The 17307-nt window shown below is 46.6% G+C and overlaps 3 protein-coding genes across 5 annotated transcripts in view; 1 reads left to right on the top strand and 2 right to left on the bottom strand.

Moving 5' to 3' along the window:
- The window catches only part of cpne4a (copine IVa), a 50939-nt gene extending 36319 nt beyond the window's left edge, over positions 1-14620 (top strand). Inside the window, exons 12-16 of the mRNA XM_037075458.1 lie at positions 518-572; positions 1519-1570; positions 2285-2418; positions 8325-8561; positions 13822-14620. Of these exons, the coding sequence (XP_036931353.1) occupies positions 518-572; positions 1519-1570; positions 2285-2418; positions 8325-8561; positions 13822-13953 (610 nt within the window). The 3' untranslated portion in view covers positions 13954-14620. The remainder of the gene's footprint in view (positions 1-517; positions 573-1518; positions 1571-2284; positions 2419-8324; positions 8562-13821) is intronic.
- Positions 3488-5885, bottom strand: LOC119006586. 2 transcript variants are annotated; one of them, XM_037075460.1, is made up of 3 exons: positions 5575-5885; positions 4933-5544; positions 3488-4788 (listed from the first exon to the last, which is right to left on the bottom strand). In XM_037075460.1, the coding sequence occupies exons 2-3, from the start codon at positions 5212-5214 to the stop codon at positions 4135-4137; spliced, it is 936 nt and encodes a 311-aa protein (XP_036931355.1). In that variant the 5' UTR covers positions 5215-5544; positions 5575-5885; the 3' UTR covers positions 3488-4134. The 2 variants fall into 2 exon arrangements, with proteins under 2 accessions (XP_036931355.1, XP_036931354.1); XM_037075459.1 differs by having other exon boundaries at positions 4933-5562; positions 5593-5885.
- On the bottom strand, positions 6164-8177 carry LOC119006587. 2 transcript variants are annotated; one of them, XM_037075462.1, is made up of 3 exons: positions 7615-8177; positions 6973-7584; positions 6164-6827 (listed from the first exon to the last, which is right to left on the bottom strand). In XM_037075462.1, the coding sequence occupies exons 2-3, from the start codon at positions 7252-7254 to the stop codon at positions 6174-6176; spliced, it is 936 nt and encodes a 311-aa protein (XP_036931357.1). In that variant the 5' UTR covers positions 7255-7584; positions 7615-8177; the 3' UTR covers positions 6164-6173. The 2 variants fall into 2 exon arrangements, with proteins under 2 accessions (XP_036931357.1, XP_036931356.1); XM_037075461.1 differs by having other exon boundaries at positions 6973-7602; positions 7633-8177.
- Positions 14621-17307: the final 2687 nt, after the last annotated feature.

Here is a 17307-nt window from a genome sequence, read left to right as displayed (position 1 = left end):
GTTGGATTTTATTCTCTGTGAAGAGAAACCTTGAAGTTACAACATGTCTTCAGTTAGAGAATCGGAGAGAAAAGCTGTGCGGCTGAGCAGGGAGCTGAAGAGGAGATGAGCAGGACCGCTGCGTTGTGACCGCTTCATTTATCACCCGCAGTCAATGTGTGCAAACGGTCACGATTGCAGGACTTTATCTCTCGTCCACTGAGTGAAAACAAACAGAAAACTTGTGCTGCACCAAACGTGATGAAGGTTGAATAAAAGCAGGCGAATAAAAACTTTAAACAGCAGCAACTGTTTGTTTTCTCCTGTTCTTCCACTTTTCTTCACTTGCCCCTCGTGAGATCTGAGCAGGAAGTAATCAGCGCTCAGCTTCACCATCACTCCCGCAGCCAATCAGAAGTCACTTCTCTCTTTGTACTGAAATAGCCGCGGTCTGAATGAGCTCGTTAACTCCCGCTGTCAGCCAATCAGGAGCCCTCCTCCAGCCTCTCACTCTGTCTGTCTTTCTTTTCTCTCGCAGCGACAAAATGTTCCCGGCGTTCGGCTTCGGTGCTCAGATCCCGCCTGACTACAAGGTAATTTAACTGCTCAGCTCGCCGTCTCTCCCAGCATGCTCTCCGTCAGCGGGGGAGGCCTGGAGCGAGCGAGGCGGACCCTGCCACCCGCCCGTGATTACCAGCCGACCTTCTCCTCCTCCTCGTCTCCCCGGGGTGCTGCTGTTTCATGCTGCATTTTCTCTTTGTACTAAAGTGAAAAGTACAGAAAGTCAAAGTGAGACTGAAACTTTTGAACCAATCAGATCTCAGACTGCCAGTGAGTCGGACGGCGAGCAGCGTCTGACGAGCAGCGTCTGACGAGCAGCGTCTGACAGCTTTAGGAGGATTTTAGGACGACCTGTGATGCAGAGTCGAGGTGACATTTATAAAACACACATCAGTATTCATTTTTTAATTCATCAGAACTATTATCTACAGATTATCTACAGATTGTCTACAGGTTATCTACAGATTGTCTACAGGTTATCTACAGATTATCTACAGATTATTTACAGATTATCTACAGGTTATCTACAGATTATCTACAGGTTATCTACAGATTATCAACAGATATACAGAGTTACCTTGAAGAACACAAGTCTGACTCCAGTCTGAAGTTTCAGTCTCAGTTTATATTTTAAAGTGTGAAGTTAAAATGACGTCACATCTTCACAAGTGAGTTAAATCAGACATCACATGATGAGAAGTTGTTCCACGTGGAAACAGAAACGTCTGCTGATCATCTTTCTGTGTCATATTTCTGTTATTGTAGATTCATCCGCCACAGAAAATAGTCCCCAACAAATAGTCCAGGTTCAGGGAAACGACTGAAAACTGGATATTTGTGTATACCTGCTCACCTGCTCACCTGTCTGTGAGTCAGTTGTTGAGTCGGTCAGCGGCTCAGATCAGATGAAGAAGGTGAACCGAGAGGTGGAGTGAGTTGTTTCATGGTTGAAGCTCTCTCTCTTTCTCTCCCCTCCAGGTCTCTCATGACTTCGCTGTGAATTTTAACGAGGACAACCCAGAGTGTGCAGGTGAGAGAATACAGAGTGTTCAGGTGTGTGTGTGTGTGTGTGTGTGTGTGTGTGTGTGTGTGAAGGAAGTCCTGTGGCACTGCTGATTGGCAGGTCAGCTCTCTGTGTTGTGAACGCTCTGAGTGGTCGGTGGAAAGTGAAATGTAAATGTGGTCCGTTCAGCAGCCTGACAGAACCGGGCTCACACTTCCTCCCTGCTGCGCCATGTTGTTCTGTCCTGGTCCGTTCCCTGGGTCAGAGAGAGAGACGGACTCTGTTTGAGCTGAAGGTCTCTCGCCCCATGGGTGCTAAAGGTCATCGATCAGCATGGAGACAGTTTAACACCGACACTCTTAATTAAGGCTCAGAGAGAGAGAGTGTGTGTGTGTGTGTGTGTGTGTGTGTGTGTGTGTGTGCGTGCGTGCATGCATGCGTGTGTGCGTGTGCGTGCGTGTGTGTTTGTGTGTGTGTGTGTGCGTGCGTGCATGCGTGTGTGCGTGCGTGTGTGTGCGTGTGCGTGTGTGTGCTCTCAGTGACCTTCACACATTAAATCACATCTCTGCCGCCGGGCATGCTGGGACGCTGGGACCTGAGCATCCACACAGTGAGCCTGACGGGCCTCCAGAGCTGCTGAATGTGTTTCAGGCTTCTCTTGTTTCTGCAGGAAAAGTTGGAAACATGTTGTGTGTTTGGTGAAAGTATCGTCCTGAAATGTTCTGGTTCTGTGTGCTTCAGGGATCCAGGGTGTGGTGGAGGCCTACCAGGCCTGCCTCCCCAAGCTGCAGCTCTACGGTCCCACCAACATCGCCCCCATCATCCAGAAGGTGGCCAACTCCGCCTCACAGGAGGTTCACACCAAAGAGGCCATGGTGAGACTCTGCTGCTCACAGCGCTGCAGGCTGCTGCTGCAGAGTCGTGCTGCTGATGGAACAAACTGTTGACTTTATTAAACGTGTCTGAAAATGTGACGTCGTGTCAGAACGTAACAAGACTTCTGCAGCGACTTACCGCCGCTGTCAAACTGCAAATGTCAAACGAGCTGACGTTAATTGTGCTCGTGTGCAGTGAGAGAGGAAACAGATTTCACTTCACGTCTGAAATGTTCAGAAGAGTCAAAGTCTTCATGACCTCAGAACTGCTGGGGAAAGTTTACAGGGAGATTTTTATTCATGACATTTATCAACTTTATCCTGCGAAACTTTATTTTTCTCCACTGGCTGTCGACACAGAACTGAAACAGTTTAGATCTGCAGAGAAACTGATTCAGTGTTCAGTCGTCCTCTGTAGAGACACGAGACGTTGTAATATTACAGTTTTTTTCAGTCGCTAACAAGCACTCACCCATACTTCTGATACTTTTTCTAAACTCTTAACACAGACTCACACCTACAAAGCACAATTGGCCAAATGGATAATTTTCTTCTCAAAAACACATATTGTTAAATATATACTAACTCTTCATTTCAAAATAGAACACACCTTTCTCTGTACAAACTAACTTTACCAAAACACTGGAAATCTGACCCACAATGACATTATGTTGTCAAAGAATAACACTTGTTTTCACTTCAGAAGGTACATGCAGTCAGTCAAAGTACACCAGGCTTCAAAACACTGGCTATTGTTGATATTACTGCATAGACTTGTGTTTGTTTCAGTTTTACAGATATTTGCATGTAAAACATGCAATACAACATTTCTACACTAAATTTCCTGGTTGGGAACTGTATGTAAAAGCATTCCACTAAAAACCAAATCATTTTTTTATTCATTTACTGTTTACTACAAGAGGTACAGTAGATATAGGTACTGTTTACAGTGGGATAGAACAGAACACTTTTACAGTACTGCTTACAGTAAAGTGAACAAAATATCCATGAAACACAAAAGAACATTCTGAAAAAGAAAAAAAATGCAAAAAGCTCAAAATAATACAGTTTTTTTCAGTCGCTAACAAGCACTCACCCATACTTCTGATACTTTTTCTAAACTCTTAACACAGACTCACACCTACAAAGCACAATTGGCCAAATGGATAATTTTCTTCTCAAAAACACATATTGTTAAATATATACTAACTCTTCATTTCAAAATAGAACACACCTTTCTCTGTACAAACTAACTTTACCAAAACACTGGAAATCTGACCCACAATGACATTATGTTGTCAAAGAATAACACTTGTTTTCACTTCAGAAGGTACATGCAGTCAGTCAAAGTACACCAGGCTTCAAAACACTGGCTATTGTTGATATTACTGCATAGACTTGTGTTTGTTTCAGTTTTACAGATATTTGCATGTAAAACATGCAATACAACATTTCTACACTAAATTTCCTGGTTGGGAACTGTATGTAAAAGCATTCCACTAAAAACCAAATCATTTTTTTATTCATTTACTGTTTACTACAAGAGGTACAGTAGATATAGGTACTGTTTACAGTGGGATAGAACAGAACACTTTTACAGTACTGCTTACAGTAAAGTGAACAAAATATCCATGAAACACAAAAGAACATTCTGAAAAAGAAAAAAAATGCAAAAAGCTCAAAATAATAAAAGCACAACATTTCTAAAGTAATTATCTAATCTCTGCGGTCTTCAGGGTTAGGCCACATGTTTTCATCAACATCGCATCTGATATTATCCAAGGCAATGCACCTGGGATAAAAGCGTTTAGTATGACGGATCCACCCTTGGCAGTTATCAGCTGTGATTTCCCTGCAGCCAGCATCCATGGCTTCAAGGAGGGACATCTGGTCATGTGGCTGATGGTCATAAACCTTCCACCTCCAAGCAGAAAAGAACTCCTCTATGGGGTTGAGGAAAGGTGAATAGGGTGGAAGGAACAGACGCACTAGTCTTGGGTGGGCTTCAAACCATGCTGTAATTGCTTGGGAATGATGGAATGCCACATTGTCCCAGATGATCACAAAGGTCCTCATGTTTTCACCTTCTTGATTCTGCTGTGGGATGAGGTGATGGTGGAGATCATCAAGAAAGGCAAGGAGGCGCTCTGTATTGTAGGGTCCAACCTGACATCTGTGAAGCAGCAATCCTGCGTTTGAAATCGCCGCACACATTGTTATGTTTGCCCCTCTCTGTCCTGGCACATCAGCTGTGGCCCTTTGTCCAATAACATTTCGTCCACGACGACGCCTTTTGGCCAGATTGAATCCCACCTCATCAAGGTAGATGAACTCATGAGGTGCCTGGTTGGCCTCCAATTCCATAACTCTCTGAAACAAAGTTTCAAATGCAAATGTGTCATTACTGTACACCATACTATGCTGTAACCAATTACAGTGCTGTACTGTCTAGGTTACCTGCTTGCAAAGTGCAAAGCTTTTAGAATTGAAGATTGAATTGAATATTCACTATACCTGGATGTATTGTTGCCGTAGCTCTTTGACTCTTTCACTATTCCTCTCAAAGGGAACAGTGTAGAGCTGCTTCATCCGCACTCTGTGTTTGGATAATGTCCGTGCAATTGTTGTGAGGCTGATACTGTCAACATTTTCAAACATGTCATTGTCTTCTACAATCCGAGTTTGCAGTTCATGGAGTTTTATTGCATTATTTGCAACTACCATTTCCACAATGGCAAGCTCTTGATCATTATTGAGGAGCTTTCCTCTTCCCCCAGAGGGAGGAAGACGTTGCATCCTTTAGAGGGACAAAAAATTCTATGTTAGCGTTTCTGTATGGCCTTACTGTATTGACATGTCAAGTGAGAATACAAATAATCCATGTAAAATGCAATACATACCTGTTGGTTTGTCGAAAAATGCGTACAATGGAGGCAACTGTTGACCGCCTCACATTGGGCTGCACTCTTTCACCAGCCTCTCTTAGTGAAAGACCATGGTTGATGACATGGTCAATGATAGTGGCACGAATTTCATCACTGACTACCGTTCTTGTAGCCCTTGGAATGCCACCACCACGCATTCTTATACCCCTACCTTGCCCTCTCCTTGGGCCTGCTCCTACACCTGCCCCCCTCACTACACCTCTCACTGCACCTGCCCCCCTCACTACACCTCTCACTACACCTGCACCTCTCCTTCGTACTCTTCCTCGTCCAGACATTACAATGTTTTTCTTTTTACTGCTTCCAAGAGAAATCACTCCTCAAAGTCCTCCTTTTATAGTTATCAATGCAGCTGAAATCATTGGAATCAGCTGTAGTTGGCCCAATTTACCCCACATAAATCAGCTGTGTGTCAATTATTCAATTGCTAGTTCATTATCAGCTGAGATATATTGTTTTTGAACTTATATCAGTGCAGAAGTAGAGGATTTTATACTGTATCTAAGGTTTGGAGTATTGTTTTTGCTATAGTGGCATGTTGTGTGTTAACATTTGTAAATAATACAAAAACAATCCATAATTTTGTTGGGAGGTATCGCGTGTCTCTTAAGAAAATGTAAGCATTGTGGAAATGTGTTCACTGACTGCATATTGTGTGAAAACGACATGAAATGTGTGAATGGTATGGCCACAGAAGTCCGATGCTGTGCTAATTGTGTTTAGAGCTTCGAAAATGTGTTAACTGATTGGACAAACGCTTGTTAGTCACTGAAAAAAACTGTAAAAGCACAACATTTCTAAAGTAATTATCTAATCTCTGCGGTCTTCAGGGTTAGGCCACATGTTTTCATCAACATCGCATCTGATATTATCCAAGGCAATGCACCTGGGATAAAAGCGTTTAGTATGACGGATCCACCCTTGGCAGTTATCAGCTGTGATTTCCCTGCAGCCAGCATCCATGGCTTCAAGGAGGGACATCTGGTCATGTGGCTGATGGTCATAAACCTTCCACCTCCAAGCAGAAAAGAACTCCTCTATGGGGTTGAGGAAAGGTGAATAGGGTGGAAGGAACAGACGCACTAGTCTTGGGTGGGCTTCAAACCATGCTGTAATTGCTTGGGAATGATGGAATGCCACATTGTCCCAGATGATCACAAAGGTCCTCATGTTTTCACCTTCTTGATTCTGCTGTGGGATGAGGTGATGGTGGAGATCATCAAGAAAGGCAAGGAGGCGCTCTGTATTGTAGGGTCCAACCTGACATCTGTGAAGCAGCAATCCTGCGTTTGAAATCGCCGCACACATTGTTATGTTTGCCCCTCTCTGTCCTGGCACATCAGCTGTGGCCCTTTGTCCAATAACATTTCGTCCACGACGACGCCTTTTGGCCAGATTGAATCCCACCTCATCAAGGTAGATGAACTCATGAGGTGCCTGGTTGGCCTCCAATTCCATAACTCTCTGAAACAAAGTTTCAAATGCAAATCATGTCATTACTGTACACCATACTATGCTGTAACCAATTACAGTGCTGTACTGTCTAGGTTACCTGCTTGCAAAGTGCAAAGCTTTTAGAATTGAAGATTGAATTGAATATTCACTATACCTGGATGTATTGTTGCCGTAGCTCTTTGACTCTTTCACTATTCCTCTCAAAGGGAACAGTGTAGAGCTGCTTCATCCGCACTCTGTGTTTGGATAATGTCCGTGCAATTGTTGTGAGGCTGATACTGTCAACATTTTCAAACATGTCATTGTCTTCTACAATCCGAGTTTGCAGTTCATGGAGTTTTATTGCATTATTTGCAACTACCATTTCCACAATGGCAAGCTCTTGATCATTATTGAGGAGCTTTCCTCTTCCCCCAGAGGGAGGAAGACGTTGCATCCTTTAGAGGGACAAAAAATTCTATGTTAGCGTTTCTGTATGGCCTTACTGTATTGACATGTCAAGTGAGAATACAAATAATCCATGTAAAATGCAATACATACCTGTTGGTTTGTCGAAAAATGCGTACAATGGAGGCAACTGTTGACCGCCTCACATTGGGCTGCACTCTTTCACCAGCCTCTCTTAGTGAAAGACCATGGTTGATGACATGGTCAATGATAGTGGCACGAATTTCATCACTGACTACCGTTCTTGTAGCCCTTGGAATGCCACCACCACGCATTCTTATACCCCTACCTTGCCCTCTCCTTGGGCCTGCTCCTACACCTGCCCCCCTCACTACACCTCTCACTGCACCTGCCCCCCTCACTACACCTCTCACTACACCTGCACCTCTCCTTCGTACTCTTCCTCGTCCAGACATTACAATGTTTTTCTTTTTACTGCTTCCAAGAGAAATCACTCCTCAAAGTCCTCCTTTTATAGTTATCAATGCAGCTGAAATCATTGGAATCAGCTGTAGTTGGCCCAATTTACCCCACATAAATCAGCTGTGTGTCAATTATTCAATTGCTAGTTCATTATCAGCTGAGATATATTGTTTTTGAACTTATATCAGTGCAGAAGTAGAGGATTTTATACTGTATCTAAGGTTTGGAGTATTGTTTTTGCTATTGTGGCATGTTGTGTGTTAACATTTGTAAATAATACAAAAACAATCCATAATTTTGTTGGGAGGTATCGCGTGTCTCTTAAGAAAATGTAAGCATTGTGGAAATGTGTTCACTGACTGCATATTGTGTGAAAACGACATGAAATGTGTGAATGGTATGGCCACAGAAGTCCGATGCTGTGCTAATTGTGTTTAGAGCTTCGAAAATGTGTTAACTGATTGGACAAACGCTTGTTAGTCACTGAAAAAAACTGTAATAGTCAACAGTAACAAACCACGAGCTGATGTCAGTGATGCTGTGTGTGTTTATTATCTGTGAGCTCTGCGTGTTTGTTGGATGACAGTCTGGTAACCAGCTGATTATCAGCCTTGATGTTTGTGTTCTGTCTCGCAGCAATACTTCATCCTGCTGATCCTGACGGACGGCGTCATCACCGACATGGCCGACACGAGGGAGGCCATCGTCCAGGCCTCCCACCTCCCCATGTCTGTCATCATCGTCGGGATCGGGAACGCCGACTTCAGCGACATGCAGATGTTGGACGGCGACGACGGGATCCTGCGATCGCCGAAAGGAGAGCCCGTCCTCCGGGACATCGTCCAGTTCGTCCCCTTCCGCAACTTCAAGCATGTGAGTCTGTCAGACGGACTGATGGAATAATAATCATCAGGCCGACGTGTGTTTACACAGAAGTTCTGACCGACTCTGATCCCTGATCCGACGCTCCCCCTGCATGAAATGTTCCCTCGCTGCCTCGAGGAGTTTGGGTCGAGCAGTTTCATCGTGCTGCGTCTGTTTCTCAGCCCGGCCCAGTGTGAGACAGAACCACAGCGCGCTGACGTCAGCTCAGCTGGGTCTCATGTGAGGAGAGCAGGGTTCTGGTCCAGTGTTGATTTGTTCTGAAGTGCCGTAATGTCAGTTACACAGGTGAATAACCTGATTACCTGATCACATGTGAAACTCATGTGTGAAGTATTTGTCAGCGAGCTTTATTGTGAAAGTCTGACTGGATGTTGGACAGTTTGAGTGACGGCTTCAGTGTTCCACATGCTCGGTTCTGGCAGCTGCTTCCTGCCGTGGAGCCGTGGAGCCGGGCACTAATGACCTGATGAAGTCCAGCTCTCACCTGGTGTTGTGTGTTGTGTGTTGTGGTTGTGTGTTGTGGTTGTGTGTTGTGTGTTGTGTGTTGTGTGTTGTGTGTTGTGGTTGTGTGTTGTGGTTGTGTGTTGTGTGTTGTGGTTGTGTGTTGTGTGTTGTGGTTGTGTGTTGTGTGTTGTGTGTTGTGGTTGTGTGTTGTGGTTGTGTGTTGTGTGTTGTGTGTTGTGGTTGTGTGGTTGTGTGTTGTGGTTGTGTGTTGTGTGTTGTGGTTGTGTGTTGTGGTTGTGTGTTGTGGTTGTGTGTTGTGTGTTGTGTGTTGTGTGTTGTGTGTTGTGTGTTGTGGTTGTGTGTTGTGTGTTGTGTGTTGTGTGTTGTGTGTTGTGTGTTGTGTGTTGTAGTTGTGTGTTGTGGTTGTGTGAGTTTTGAAACACTTGTTGTCGTCCTGTTCTGTTGGCTCGGAGCTGAAAACCTCTAAATATGTGCAGCAGATGGTGTGTTAATTCTAACAATCTCCTCCTGATACACAATTATACAGAGTGTGTGTATATATATTATATATATATATATATATATATATATATATATATATATATAACTATGTGTGACCCGACAGTAACTGCAGATGACTGTGAATTAGAGGGAAGCAATAAGCCGAGAGCAGAGAGCTGAATGAGGATCAGAGCATATTGGAAGAGGAGGAGGACGAGACGAGTGTGAAGTTATTGAAGAAATGAGTTTTCAGCCTCTGAGAAGGAAGATGGAGGGACAATCTGCCAGCCGATCGGAGCACGGGCCTTTTCTTCTTCTCTCAAATGAATTTTCAGTCATTAACGAGTGTGAAGGTAACAGACTGCAGAGCGCAGCCCGGATCCATCTCTGCAGTTTGGACTCATTTTACAGGCGCTGGATGTATTTACCCTCCTGGGATTCATCTGTGTGATGAAACAGTTTCTGTCTTCGGCCCAGAAGGAGGAAATGTTTCTGAGCAGGGACGATGTGACCAACAGAGTCGCCCTCACAGCGACACCATGATCCACCAGAGAAGAAGAGCTCAGGCTGTAACACCACGATGTCCACACAGGCTCCATGTGTAGATTATCATCTGAGATCGTTCCGTACGTCTCTGAGGGCCTAAAATCCTGCATTATTTAGTTTTGCCAGTTAGTTTGTAATTAGTTCACAGCGGTGCTGAACTGTGTTAATGATGCGTCCGACTCCCTGCAGGAAACACCGACTTCAGATTCTACTGAAATAAAATAAACTCAGAGTTGAATCAGTGTTAAAACGACGACGCTGATTCTTTCATGTGAACAAAAATCTCGCCTGGAGGACGTTTAGTTCGTCTCCTCACCAGCACACAGTAACAGCAGGGCACGCTCAGGGAGTTTGGGCCCCATGAAAAGGCGAATAAATGTGATGCTGTTTTATCTAAAACTGCATTTTATGATATTTTTGACTATCATTCCCAGATTAGTGATAAGAACAACATGACAGTTGGTTACTGCTCACTGGCTCCTTGTCGTCCTGCAGCTCTGATTTATCTCCACAGCTGCAGACTCACGGCTGGTCACTCTGGATCTGGAGTGAATAAATACATAGACTTTATGGTTGTTGCGATTTAATCTTCTGATTTCCAGAAAATGTAAACATTTCTGTGATTGTACTGAGAGTTGTATTGAGTCACACAGTCTGCAGCAGGTGAGAGTCCCAAACTGCTGACCAAACACTCTGTTGTACTGATAGCTGAATTATATTATACACAGACACATGCTCTTTTTATTTCAGAACTGTTTTTAATAATGATGGTGATGATGATGATGATGATGATGATGCACTTGACGTATCTGTTCGAGCGACTTGTTTATTTTAATTATTCTCTGCCTCATTGATCATTATGTGAGAAAATAATTTGTGTTTGAATTTCTTTCATTAATAAATATTTAATTTTCTTTTTGTAATGGTACAAAGAGAGACAGAGACTCCCTGCAGTGATGCTAACGGGCATGAACACAGTGTTGCTCAGCTCCTTCACTGGGACAGACTGGACAGACTGGGAGGACAGACTGGGACAGACTGGGACAGACTGGACAGACTGGGAGGACAGACTGGGACAGACTGGGACAGACTGGACAGACTGGGAGGACAGACTGGGACAGACTGGGAGGACAGACTGGGACAGACTGGGACAGACTGGGACATGGAGGGACAGACTGGGACAGACTGGACAGACTGGGAGGACAGACTGGGAGGACAGACTGGGACAGACTGGGACATGGAGGGACAGACTGGGACAGACTGGACAGACTGGGAGGACAGACTGGGACAGACTGGGACATGGAGGGACAGATTGGGACAGACTGGGAGGACAGACTGGGACAGACTGGGAGGACAGACTGGGACAGACTGGACAGACTGGGAGGACAGACTGGGACAGACTGGGACATGGAGGGACAGACTGGGACAGACTGGACAGACTGGGAGGACAGACTGGGACAGACTGGGACAGACTGGGACATGGAGGGACAGACTGGGACAGACTGGGACAGACTGGGAGGACAGACTGGGACAGACTGGGAGGACAGACTGGGACAGACTGGGACAGACTGGGACATGGAGGGACAGACTGGGACAGACTGGACAGACTGGGAGGACAGACTGGGAGGACAGACTGGGACATGGAGGGACAGACTGGGACAGACTGGACAGACTGGGAGGACAGACTGGGACAGACTGGGACATGGAGGGACAGATTGGGACAGACTGGGAGGACAGACTGGGAGGACAGACTGGGACAGACTGGGAGGACAGACTGGGACAGACTGGACAGACTGGGAGGACAGACTGGGACAGACTGGGACATGGAGGGACAGACTGGGACAGACTGGACAGACTGGGAGGACAGACTGGGACAGACTGGGACAGACTGGGACATGGAGGGACAGACTGGGACAGACTGGACAGACTGGGAGGACAGACTGGGACAGACTGGGACAGACTGGACAGACTGGGAGGACAGACTGGGACAGACTGGGAGGACAGACTGGGACAGACTGGGACAGACTGGGACATGGAGGGACAGACTGGGACAGACTGGACAGACTGGGAGGACAGACTGGGAGGACAGACTGGGACAGACTGGGACATGGAGGGACAGACTGGGACAGACTGGACAGACTGGGAGGACAGACTGGGACAGACTGGGACATGGAGGGACAGATTGGGACAGACTGGGAGGACAGACTGGGACAGACTGGGAGGACAGACTGGGACAGACTGGACAGACTGGGAGGACAGACTGGGACAGACTGGGACATGGAGGGACAGACTGGGACAGACTGGACAGACTGGGAGGACAGACTGGGACAGACTGGGACAGACTGGGACATGGAGGGACAGACTGGGACAGACTGGGACAGACTGGGACATGGAGGGACAGACTGGGACAGACTGGGACAGACTGGGACATGGAGGGACAGACTGGGCAGCTGGGACAGACTGGGAGGACAGACTGGGACAGACTGGGACATGGAGGGACAGACTGGGAGGACAGACTGGGACAGACTGGGACATGGAGGGACAGACTGGGACAGACTGGGAGGACAGACTGGGCAGCTGGGACGGTGATTTAATATGAATATGTTGCTGAATGTTTCCCTGCATTGATTAAATGTTGATGAAATGTAGGCTAACACTAGCCTGTAGCTAGCTAGCTTATTTCACTATAGATATTAAGCTAACAGGCTAACAGCCTCAGACTGAAGGCTCCCCACCGGTCATGGTGAAACACTGGGTCACAGGTTGACACTCTTTGTCTTTCTTTCCTTTTTTGAAAAGCGGATTCTGATTTAGGCGACACTGTGGTCACTGCAGTTCATGTACTGACTGCAGTCTAACTGCAGAACTGGAGCCTGAAGGCCTCGCAGCTCTAGACACGACACTTAACACCAGCTACAGGACACATTGCTGAGCTCCATCACGGCAGTGTGTAACAGTTTGGGTCTGTGTTTCTTGGTTGTTTCTTGGTTGCACGTGTGTCTCGTCTCCATGACGACAGCATGTTGACAGCTGATGGACTCTGATCCTCTGAGCAGGACGTGAGTGATGTCACAGTGAATGTTGTCAGCGAGGCCGGAGGGACAAAAGAGACACTGAAACACTGAGACGTCTGTAAATCGACGCTCAGATAAACGGCTGTGAGGCTGCAGCTGAACGCAGACGCTCCATGAAGAGTCTCGTGTTTCCTCCCTCCACAGTCCGATCATCCGGACTGAGACGGCTCCACTCTGAGCTCCTCACCCCGTCTGTCACAGTCACACGAGCCTCCAGAGGAAACTCATCTGGGCCGGTGGTAGCTGCCATCTCATCCCTTCGGTCAGAAACTGCAGCTCGTGTCCACAGACGAGTGCTGGAGCTCAGAGTAGCTCAGAGCAGCAGACGACAGTGGTCAGCTTAGAGCCGGATTCTGGAGCTGCTCGGCTCAGATCCGGAGCTGTTGACTGCTTCAGGTTCTCTGCTGTCCTGTCAATCAATATTAATGTGTAACTGTCATTTTACAGGAGCCAAAAGTTTGTTTTCAAATGTTCCAGCTTCATTTAACAGAATTTAAGAGACTCTCGCTTACAGCTGTGAAACTAAACGACAGTCACACAGCTGAACGCCGGCTGTGATGAGCTGCAGTTTGATGTTCATGGTGTGAAGTGATGATCTGAAGCTAAAGCTGACGAGTGTGAACCGCCTGCAGCCTCCACGATGCTCCTGACTGACGCTTCCTCTGTCTCCTCTTCTTCTGCAGGCGTCTCCAGCTGCTCTGGCTAAGAGCGTGTTAGCAGAGGTGCCCAACCAGGTGGTCGACTACTACAACAGCAAGGGCATCAAGCCCAAAGTGCCCAGCCAGTACCAGTCTTCCAGGCAGTTTGGACCCTGAGCGCCGCCGCCGCCGCCACCTCACCTGGACTGAGAAACATGTTTACTGTCTTTTGTTCTTTGTCGATGTTAAAGGTGCTACACGCAGCGTTTTACCCTGAAGAAAAGGCTCATATAGTCACTGTAGACACGCGAGGCCAACCAGAACCAACACTGGACTCACAGGAAGTTTTGCTGGATTGCTCTGTGGCAGATATCACACGTCCAGCTGTGTCTCTAAAGAGACGACAGAGGCGGCTGTTAGAGACAGAAGTGCAACAGGTCAGATATCTTTGCATCATGTTTTGCCCGTTGCACACAGAATATGCAAAAACAGTCAAAGCACAGAGGCTGAGATGCACCAGAACTTCGGTTCTGTTGGACCTCAGTCACCTACACAGACAGGGTTTACACCTCTACCAAGTAGCCGTTGATAGCTTGTTTTAGCTATGTAGCATTACTTTACTGTACTAGCTGTACCAGCTACTGACCAGCTAACCGACCAGCTAGCTGCTCTGATTGTCTACCTAGCATGTCAGCAGTTAGCTCACAGTCACAGCAGCTGGTCACCATGTCGTTAAGGAGAGCACTGCCACACACACACACACACACACACACACACACACACACACAAACACACACACACACACACACACACACACACACACACACACACACACACACACACACACACACACACAAACACACACACACACACACACACACACACACACACACACACACACACACACACACACACACACACACACACACACACACACACACACACACACACACACACAAACACACACACACACACACACACACACACACACACACAAACACACACACACACACACAAACACACACACACACACACACACACACACACACACACACACACACACACACACAAACACACACACACACACACACACACACACACAAACACACACACACACACACACACACACACACACACACACACACACACACACACACACACACTCACACACACACACACACACACACACTATTTTGAGTTTCCAGTGACATGATGTCAGTGATTATTCGTGGCAAAAATCAGAGAGGCTTCTGGGTCGTGAATAGTACCAGTGTCGTGGTCCGACTCCGGTGTATAAAATGCTAACTGTAGCACCTTTAGCATGTGTTGTGCATGCAGGCCGTACAGAGGCTGAGCTGACTGTAACTTTCAGGAGTGTTTTTAACGGACATGAGAAGCACACAAACACACAGCAGTGACGGATCAGACGCTGCTTCCCTGCAGACAGCATGCCGGGCAGGGATCAGTCGATGAAGGAATGTATAACCCCCCCCTCCCCCCACCGGCTGGTTTGTTTTTCTAAAAGTTTCTCGAGATTTTGCTAAATTTGGTAAAGTTTGTATGTTGTAAAGCATTTTGGAAATGCCTTCACAGACGTCTGCATCCTCCCGTGTTTCTATCTCCAGGCAAGGCAGATGCATGAACTGTTGTTTTGCATGCAAATCTCCATGCGGGACTGTTCGGTCCTTGTGGTTCCTGTTTCCTGGTCGTGAATAATATGAGTAATAATGACGTTTACAACATTCCCGATGACGGGGCTGTTCTACTCTCAAGCATGTTCACCTCAACCAAAATGTGTGAGTAGATTTAAAAGCACAACTTGAGTATCTCTGGAGCGTTTACTAGATTATGGTGGTAGTTTCTGGTTATTAGTGCCGTGACGCCTGTCCTCTCACCTGTCTGTCCTCTCACCTGTCTGTCCTCTCACCTGTCTGTCCTCTCACCTGGCTGTCCTCTCACCTGCCTGTCCTCTCACCTGGCTGTCCTCTCACCTGCCTGTCCTCTCACCTGCCTGTCCTCTCACCTGCCTGTGAGGAACTGATTCACTTTGTAGTTGTTGGGTTTTCTTCTACTGTTGACATCTGAACCATCACGTCCTTCAGCTGCCCTGTTTGCTGAACCTGCAGTCAGTTCTGGAAACATTTAAGCTTAAGTTAAGATCAGACTTTCCATCCATCCATCATCCATCCATCATCCATCCATCCATCCATCCATCCATCCATCCATCATCCATCCATCCATCCATCCACCATCCATCCATCCATCCATCATCCATCCATCCATCCATCCATCCATCCATCATCCATCCATCCATCCATCCATCCATCCATCCATCCATCCATCATCCATCCATCCGTCCATCCATGCCCATCCATCCAGGCTGTGTAGCATCAGGGCATGTGGGCAGTCCAGACATCATTATTTCAGTTATCTTTGAATAATCTCTGTCATCCCGGTCGGAGTGAATCTGCAGTGCTCAGGTAACTTTACTGGTCAGAAGATTCCTTCACCTGAGTGAAACTGAGCCACTAGAAACCGTCTGGAGAAGTGAGGACACATCCAGGAAGTATTACAGGCTGTCTTCAACCAATCAGATCAACAGCAGGAGAGCACTGCCACCAATCAAACTCTTACTGAAGCCAGTGGAGAAAAACGCCTCAGTGCAGAATGAACCGGACTCTGTTGTTCTGACAGTCGACATCGACCCTCCTGAGGAGCGTTAACAGTCTCTTCTCTCACTGGTCGTCACACATGAACCACACCAGTAGCTGCCAGCTTCTCCAAGACACACATTCACAGTTTGAAGCTGGGAAAGATGGATTCTTGTGATCTTACAATCATGACCTTTGGGTCATCAGCATCACATTTGAAGCTCTACAAGTTCATGCCATGTCTAACCTGGTTCTCCAGACGCTGCTGAAGAGTCCAAATGTGTTATCTGGCTTCTCCATCAAGAACTTCTGGGTCTTGTTGGATTTACTAGAAGAACTCCAAAGGGTGGTGAGCAGGAGGCAGCACCTGTCACACCTCTTCACCCAGACGTGCTCTTGTCAATGCAGACTTCCTAAAATTCAGTTTTTCTCAGATCAGTAGTCAGAATCAAACTCCACACTGAACACATGTATCAGAGTCCTTGTCAGTGGCACCAAGCTGAGCGAGGTTGTCTAGAAATCCTTCTCAGTTACGTCCTCCAGCTCCTCCCGGGGGTCCAGAGATCCTCGGTCCAGTCAGATCAGTGAATCAAGAGCTTTGCCTTCAGTGGATCACCGTGGGTTCTGGATCTGCTTGGTTTGCGATTTTCCAGTTGCTCTTCTTCTGGTAGGACACTGAAAAAACTCCACATTGAGGCATCGACCCAAACCATCAGAAGGATCTGAGCTCCACCCAGACTTTCTCCAGTCAGTGTAAACTTCCTAATCTCTGCTCAAGTCTTCAGTCAGGATCAAGCTTTAGATCCATCCATTCCTTTCCTGCCACTAATCCAGGTTCTTCTGATCAGCACCAGGCAGAGCACGATAGTCTAACAGTGAC

Source organism: Acanthopagrus latus, chromosome 17 (assembly GCF_904848185.1).
Source record: "Acanthopagrus latus isolate v.2019 chromosome 17, fAcaLat1.1, whole genome shotgun sequence".
NCBI classification, from domain to species: Eukaryota; Metazoa; Chordata; class Actinopteri; order Spariformes; family Sparidae; genus Acanthopagrus; species Acanthopagrus latus.
This window is presented reverse-complemented; position numbering and strand designations above follow the sequence as displayed.

Excerpts from the sequence above, each read along its gene's own strand:
- LOC119006586 (XM_037075460.1), bottom strand. The coding sequence starts at position 5,214 with ATGCAACGTCTTCCTCCCTCTGGGGGAAGAGGAAAGCTCCTCAATAAT. Across the intron at positions 4,789-4,932 it reads TACGGCAACAATACATCCAG|AGAGTTATGGAATTGGAGGC; the intron begins GTATAGTGAATA and ends ACTTTGTTTCAG.
- LOC119006587 (XM_037075462.1), bottom strand. The coding sequence starts at position 7,254 with ATGCAACGTCTTCCTCCCTCTGGGGGAAGAGGAAAGCTCCTCAATAAT. Across the intron at positions 6,828-6,972 it reads TACGGCAACAATACATCCAG|AGAGTTATGGAATTGGAGGC; the intron begins GTATAGTGAATA and ends ACTTTGTTTCAG.